Source organism: Pipra filicauda, unplaced genomic scaffold (assembly GCF_003945595.2).
Source record: "Pipra filicauda isolate LSUMZ 115617 unplaced genomic scaffold, ASM394559v2 scaffold72_size3293161_pilon, whole genome shotgun sequence".
NCBI classification, from domain to species: domain Eukaryota; kingdom Metazoa; phylum Chordata; class Aves; order Passeriformes; family Pipridae; genus Pipra; species Pipra filicauda.
Window position 1 is genome coordinate 3,596 of NW_024104898.1, and position 8,185 is coordinate 11,780.

Here is an 8,185-nt window from a genome sequence, read left to right on the forward strand (position 1 = left end):
GATTTAAGCCTGGATTAAAGCCCCAGATTCAGAGCTGGGATAAACCAAATTCCATGGGACTTGTGCCCATTCACACAAAGACAGTTTGTTCCTGTAAAATAATGATGTGCCTTTCCACTGATAACTTTACCATTTGAATGCCAAGTGACAGTCCAGAGACGCTTAATATTCATGCTTCACTTGATGTAAAACTGGCACCTCCAAGAGCTCTGCATATACAGTTTAGTATACAGTTTAGTATATACTGTATATAAACTGTATATACTATACAGTTTAGTATATCATTGCAAACTTTCAAAAAAAAGGATTTGCCTTCAGCATTTTCCCTGGATCATTTCCCAGTCATACAGTGCTCCCTAGCAGATGGCTACATCCCTCTCTACTACAGTCAACAGCAACTTCCTTCTTACATCCATAAGTGAAGCTTGCAGAGTTGTGACCACCCTGTGATCTCGCTGAGACACTGATGTCAGCAGGAGCCTACAGAGCTGTACGGCTCTGCCTGCATCAGTTAGAGGTGATGAGGATCAGGGATTAATAAATAGCCGGCAACCATGAGAACCAAACATTGAGGTGCAATCTATTGGAATGATTTAGGTTTTATTTTATTTTTTTTAAAAGCTTTTCTCACTCAACCAAGCTCATTACCCCTACATTCTTCCTTCTTTGGCATAAATGTCGTAGGATCAGTTTGCATGTTTGTTCTGCCTAAGTGGGGCAGCTGCATCTAGTGCATTTTTGCCTATTCAGGGGTTTTCTTCTTTTCAGTTCAAAGTTTTTCTCCTTCATTTGGCAAGTCATTTAGGGGAAGCATAGATTTAAGGGTGTGTTTGCTTGTTTATTGTATGTACATGACAGAGCACTTATATAATTTTTGAACATTTACTTGCTCACTGATCCTATAGAAGATAACTGCACCTGACATTTTGTATTTCTCTGCTAGTTGATTTTCTGGAAAAATTTTTGAGATCATTAACATAAAAATGACAGAAGAAATTCCTGTGGTTCTTTTCCCTTTCAGCTCTCTACAGTAAAAGAACATCCTGCACTGCTTTGTTTTTCAGGTTGATGGTTTCCTGACGCTTCTCTTTGGCCTGGCTAGCATTAATACCCTTACAGTGATCAGTGTGACTCGCTATATCAAGGGCTGCCATCCTGAGAGAGGTAAGGAATAAAGGCAAGTCCTATGCTGCTTTCACTGAACCTGGTGCAAATCTGTATTTCTCTCAGTCACAGATTATATTAAATATAAATTAAATTAGTTGAAAACCAGGACATAATGCAGTCATACACATTGCAAACATGTTTCCGTAGAATCTTTCAGGGTTAACTCCAGTAAGAGTCAAATTATTACTATTACACTTGGGTCACCATGGGTTAAATTCATCTTGTGCCAAAGATACCACAGGTCCTGCTGACACTCTGTATTCTTCAAAATACAACTTCAATTGCTCCTAAGTGATACATCATCGTCTGGATCTGAAACAATGAATTTAATCTTCTATGAGATGATATTTGGGAGGTTTCCAGTCAGATCCTTCATTCAGAAAGCTGCCCTACATACAGACATTTTCACTCTTTAGTGTTTTGCCAGGGTTTGCGCACAAAAGGCATCATGGACTGCTTCAGATGGCACTGGGAACATTCAGTCAGTATGTCTTTCCTCCAGCTTTTGTAGCACTGTGTAGCCTGCCATCCCTACATGCCTCTCCAGCCTCCCCTTAGTGGACATTTTCACACCATGAGAGATGAAAATTACTCCTGCCATCCCCAGAACTGACCATGACCCAACTCTGCTTGGATCATCCCAGTCTCCTGCTTGTCTCCAAGATCTGCAAAGCATCATCACCACACTCTTGCACCCACACTTCTTCCTGCTCTAGTGCCCTGGTGATCTGTAACCTAAATATCTCAAACAACTCCATTTCATTACTCTCTCCAGCGCTAGAAACCTTTTACTCACCACTCTGGTTTTTTGAACTCTGTTTTTTATTAATCTTTGGTATAAATGCCTCTGTGAGGGCATATGAGTGTCCCACAGTACAAATCTAGTCTGAAATCCTTTACACATTTTCTATCTTGTGAAGCCTTCATCAGCAAGCCTATATAAACATGCCCATTCCCCTTTATACCTCTTTTTATGATTATGCTCACCCCAGGGGCTCACTTTCACAGGATCAGTAGAAACTTTTCCTCAACATTTGCCCAGTGTCTTTCACCTGCTGAAAACTTTGACTTCCACTGAGAGCCGTATGTAATCTCTCTTTATACCTACACCTACCACAAATTTTCCCTAGTCTTCCTTTCACTGATCTTCAGACAATGTATGATCAGTTTTCATGACTTTGTTATGATTGGCTTGTACCATCTTTCAGGTAGGAACCTATTAAAATCTGCAGGTAAGGGACATGTAAATACAAAGGATACACCATATGAGTTTTTCTCTCTAATAGCACGAGTAGTATTAGCTGTAAAAAGAACTTCTGCAGGGAGCTCTTTTTTCCACAAGAAGTTCTTCTGCAGTTTGTTGTAATGAAAGACTTGTTGAAGTTAATTTTCAACACAAACTGCTGTTGAAACTGCTAGAATTTGGCTCTAATATAATTCTACATCTCCTATTCATTTCATATTATGAAGTCATATTTAAAACCCATGTTTCTCTTTTGCGAAGCTGTACCACATATCCATCTGAGGGTGTGCATAATTTATGCTTGACTCTTGAAGAAATCTTAGAAAGTACCCAATATAACATTAAAAAAAAGTTGAGGAATGTTGAGAGTGGTGGATGCACAAGTATTTCCCACATAAATGAAAAAATAACCACAGCGTATGGCAACAGCAGGACAGAATGAATCATTTGTATCAAATGGCTAATGTAGTTTAAGCAATTTTCTCCTTTTTAGCAGGGAAAACCTTAAAGTACATGAGAAAATTCTCTGAATTTAGACTTATTTTGTTTGTTTCTATGTAAAACTTAAAACACAAATGTTTTCTCTGTTTTACAAAATTGCAAAACATAAGTCTAACATAGAATTTGCTAATTCTGCAGTGCTCATCAAACTCATTGTCTCCTGCTTAAAAGCCATTCATTTCCACTGTTCAATGGCCTGAAACACAAGCCTGACAGATGCTTTCAAAATCAAGTGTTTCCTATGAATATGCATTTTTTGTCTTAATTTTTTTTAATAGCCATATTTTACTTATTGTGTGTTGGTATAGATGTACATTTAGATTTCAGAGATATGTTTGCTTTTCTAAGTACTATTTTCTGACAAAAGCATGCCATTGCAGGTCACTGCATCAGCAACAGCAGTATGACAGTGGCTCTGGTTCTCATTTGGGTAGCAGCTTTCTTCTGGTCAGCAGCTCCATTACTTGGCTGGGGCAGTTATACAGGTAACAGGTATCTTTCAGTTGTACTTATTTGGCACCTCTCCACTTAACTGAACAAACATACTTACCTTGCTTTCTTGCTGTTTGTGATAAGGCAGACCGACTATCAGTGGAACTAAGACAATTATTCATCATGCATGATGTACTCACAGAGTGTTGCCTGCTTTAGTATCAGCTATGAATAGGTTTTTTTTGAAGATATCAAATGAAAGACGTGGATCAAGTGCATATTACCTATGAAAAAAATAGAGGCCAGAAATATTTGGCATGGTTAAGCAATGAGATAAAGGAAACTATCAAAAGACATCCTTCAAAAACTGTCAAGATTAGGAAGCTAGAAAAGAACACAAGTTTCAGCAAGTTAAAGTTGAAACTATAATAAGACAAGCTAGAAAGATCTGGAGAAACAGTTTGTTGAAAATATGAAACTAACATAGTAAAGGAAGAAAAAGATATTGGACAGTTTGTCAGTCCAAGAAAGGATTAGGGTGCAAGATAAGGCCATATCAAAAAAGAAACGGGAGGGAAAAAAGGAAAAAAATTGTATAGTGAACACTGCAGTGATTCAATGGCTAAGGGATATTCCCAGGAGAGAATATTTCCTCATGAGGAAAAGCTGGAGAAAATGTTTCATATTAAGCCTCAAAAAATTCAACAAAATGTATATCTAGGAACAAATGGTAATGATACAGGAGTCCCAGCAACTGAAATCATGTGACTGATATTGTCTAGCACTTACCTGTCTGGATTCTGTAGGCTTCTGTATTCTTCAAGAAGTCACAAAATCCATGGAGAATTATTAAACCAGCTATGTGCATGTATCCTCTTAGTTATTAAACACATAAGTGGTGAGGTATCTCTGGAGCCTTGAAATATGGATGGGTGTGAGAAAAGCATCCATTTCTATGGTTGCTTAAATTTTCTATCCTTCACAAACCAATGGATCTTTGGTTTGAGACAAATTCAAACTGTTTATTAGAGTGTTCCAATTTTGTGGGGTTTGCAATCTGGACATGACATAAACTTGGTGGGTTTCGAGGGGTAATTTTCTGTGTATCTTCAGGTGATCTGTGTTCTTTTTATGTTAATCTTACTAGCTCTTCATTCGTAGAATGATTTCTGATGCTTGTTTTCGGCCTTAAACTGGAGCCAGGGACTTCTTGAGCATCACTGCCTTGTCAGGGTATTAAAGTGTCCCCATGGATTCAGTTTGTACTTTGAATTCAATTCCTTGACAGTGGTTTTCAAGACCACTTCTAGGAGTGCTTTTCCCTACTGAGACACACAGCAGTTTTATGTTCCTGGGCTCTCTGTCTCTAAACAGATTTTCTATTGAGGACATCCATGGAGATGCAGGAGCCCAGCAATGGCAAGTCCAGCAGCAGGTACCAGCAGACCACAGCACATTACACCTGACTTCTCACTTCTGCACAGTAGCTGCAGTGGTCCTCAGGACCCCAGTGATTTTTGGGAATGCTACTTGTCAGTGTCCCTGTGGAAGGAGAAAACACAGTTCTGAATTCCAATTAGCAGAAAATCATTAGGATTTTCTTTCCATGTCATCTGGAGGCTGCCTTCATTCTTCAGTCAAAATTTTTCACAAAGCAGAAACCCGGAATTAATCCAGATTTTATGGTTATACTTTTGAATTTTGAGGTCTACAGATGAAAAAGGCAAAGGAGACAGAAATCTATTTCTATTACTGAACACACCGAGACAGCAACACCTAGAGCTTTTGGTGATAAAAATACTGAGCTATTTTTGATGAGAACCATAAAAGAGATTTTAATCTTTTGCTCCTTTAATTCATCCTGTCTAAACCTCCTATCATCTATGAGGAGTTAAGGAATTTTTTTTCTCTTCAGAATTATCACTGGATGTTAGGGAGAAATCTGCTGCTAAATCATGCAGTCTTCACCAGTATTGTATCTCCAGGACCTGTTAATACTTGACTTACATAATTTTGGTTCATGCTTCGTTTATTTGTAATTCAATCTGCTGCCATAGCTTTCAGAAAAAAACACCAGTTTTTTCCACTGAAAAAGAAAAATCCACAGTTCACAATATGCAGAGAACCCCTAATGTAATAGAACTCAAGTTTTCTATCAGGACACCTTTACAAACACATCAAAAGGATCTAAAGAAGTCAATTGTTATTCATAAAAGTATTTAAGCCAGGGACTGCACATTATTCCCACTGTCTTTTCCTTAAGTACCTGATCAGCTAGTGTCCCACTAGGTGTAGATCCTGCAGTCTGCCTGACTTCATTTTTAAAAGTATGCAACTCTGTGTTGCAGGACTGTGCTTCCCATTTAGCTAAAGCTCTCCTATCTTTCGAAGTAGTTATATTTATATAACATAAATCTTAATCATTAGCTGTATCAATTTTCTTTCATGGCTCTTGCTGCCATAAAAGCTTCATTGCCTCAAGAAGCCCCAATGTTTTTATTTCCTACTTTGCTATGTAAGTAGTGAGTTTTTACATTTGGCATATTGCATCTGGAATTCCTTGTTATGCTGTTACAGTGATCATTTTAGGAAGTGACTATGTAGAGTATTATGACAAATAAAAGTAGGTATCACTCAAGAGTATCAAACCTACTGAAAGACCACTCTTTTTTTTTTTTTCTGGTAAAGCATCACAATTTTCTATCCTAAAACAACAGTTTGTGCATTATGGATTTACACTGGAAATAAAATTGGACAGAATGATAATACACATTAAAACTTGTTCCAGTCTAGCTGGTCTTGAAAAATTGTTTTTGTAGGAAACAGTGTTACGTCTCATTAAATCAGAAAGACCAATCTATTCTTTAGTGCTTAACAGAAGAAAAATTTAGCATTTTAACTGAAAAATTAGTGGCTCAAAAGCAGATAAATACTCTAAAAATGCTTACCAACCTATTCTTGCTTTCCAGATCGCATGTATGGCACATGTGAGATAGACTGGGCAAAAGCCAACTTCTCCACAATCTACAAGTCCTACATCATCTCCATTTTTATCTGCTGTTTTTTCCTACCTGTCACAGTCATGGTCTTCTCATATGTGTCAATTATCAATACTGTCAAACTAAGTCATGCATTAACAGGACTGGGTGATCCCACAGACAGACAGAGGAGAATAGAGCGAGATGTCACCAGGGTAAGTTTGGCTTTCGTGTTGGTTGAGATCTATCTTAATGAAATCCGTCTTTCCTAAAATTGGTCTTAATTAGAACAGAAGACAACAAAACCAATCAATTGCATTTCATTTTGTTATAACCGCTAGTGACAGAGTCTGAACTCAGTGAAGAATATGAAGTTTGTTTAAAGCTTCTACTGCATCAATTGGCTAATATTGGTGTTACATCTCATGTGAAAAATAATCTAAATTGGAGTGGTTTATATAGCACAAAACCCAAAAATTTGGTTTGGCATATGCTGTTTTCTTTCAGAAGTTACATTACTTCTGAGCATACTCAGAAGTTAGAGTGAGGTTTTCAATTTACTTACCATTTACTTAAGTCTACTGGAAACCTTCTGCATTTATATAAACATACAGGGGAACGTAGCTATTTTCATTCCATTAGATGAGGTATCGCCTAACCACACCATAATGCCAAAATTCAATATATTGAAGTCAGGCCTGCCTGACCTCATCAGAGCAAACCATTTGCTTGCCTGTATTCTCCTGTAAGCCATACCCTCAGGGCTACCTGAACATTTCCCTTCTGGCCAAGTGTTCAAGCTACTATTCCCAGTGTATTGCTTCCCTGATGTAGTCTTCCAGAATAGATTTAAGACTATTCTTCTTCTGTCTTTCAGGTTTCTATTGTCATTTGCACAGCCTTCATTATTGCGTGGTCACCATATGCTGTCATCTCTATATGGTCGGCCTATGGTCACCCTGTGCCCAACCTTACCAGCATCCTTGCCAGTTTGTTTGCAAAGTCTGCTAGCTTTTACAATCCCATTATCTACTTTGGAATGAGCTCCAAATTTCGGAAGGACATTTTCATCTTGTTCCATTGTGCCAAGGAAGTCAAGGACCCTGTGAAGCTCAAACGTTTCAAAAACCTCAAGCAAAAACAACCACAGCCTTCTCAGAAAGAAGAGAAGTATGCAGCAGAAATGCACCCCGCACCAAGCCCTGATTCCGGGGTGGGAAGTCCAACCAATACCCCACCTCCAGCAAAGGGGGAAGTGTATTTTGGTGTTCTCGATACACCATCTAATAACCCTGATATTGAATGTGATAGATTGTAAGTTTTGCAGCTACTTAATACATACACACTTTCTGTTCAGGAAGACCCTCTTCAGATTCGTGCTTGAGTGACTTCCTAATTCCCATTCCATCTGTTTCTTGCTATAGCACTGATGACTATGCAACTCAAGCAAATCAGATGGCAAAGTGATATTTTCCTTCTATGTAGGTACAAAACGCTACAAAGTATGTTACAATGTGGGCAGCACATCCAGTGCCTGAAACACTTGGTTTCCACGTGCATGCAGGAAAAGAAAGACTGACTTGAGGAGAGCATTAGCTAGCAAAAATAACTAATATGTTCCTATCCAATTTTTTTCAGTTCCAGATTACATTTCCAAATATGTCTTTTGCTATTTGACAGTTACAGCCATAGAAGATTGTTTTAGCTCTGTGGTGCTGCACAGCCCCAGCTGTAGAAGACGGGCCCTCCTGACTGTTGTGGAGCTGCTGCAGCTCCAACAGCTGCGAGGGGCAAAAGCCGTGTTCTCCCAGCAGAGCCCCCAGGCATGCCTGCTGTGGGGCTCCCAGGCCCCAAGGACCTCACA

The 8,185-nt window shown here is 38.7% G+C and overlaps 1 protein-coding gene across 1 annotated transcript; it reads left to right on the forward strand.

Annotated features, from left to right (window-relative positions):
• Nucleotides 1-463: 463 nt before the first annotated feature.
• LOC120324865 (visual pigment-like receptor peropsin) lies at nucleotides 464-7,639 on the forward strand. Its single transcript, XM_039389496.1, has 5 exons — nucleotides 464-517; nucleotides 1,065-1,164; nucleotides 3,292-3,396; nucleotides 6,313-6,536; nucleotides 7,199-7,639. Exons 1-5 carry the CDS (start codon nucleotides 467-469, stop codon nucleotides 7,637-7,639), a joined length of 921 nt encoding a protein of 306 aa, XP_039245430.1. The 5' UTR covers nucleotides 464-466.
• The last annotated feature ends 546 nt before the right edge of the window (nucleotides 7,640-8,185 follow it).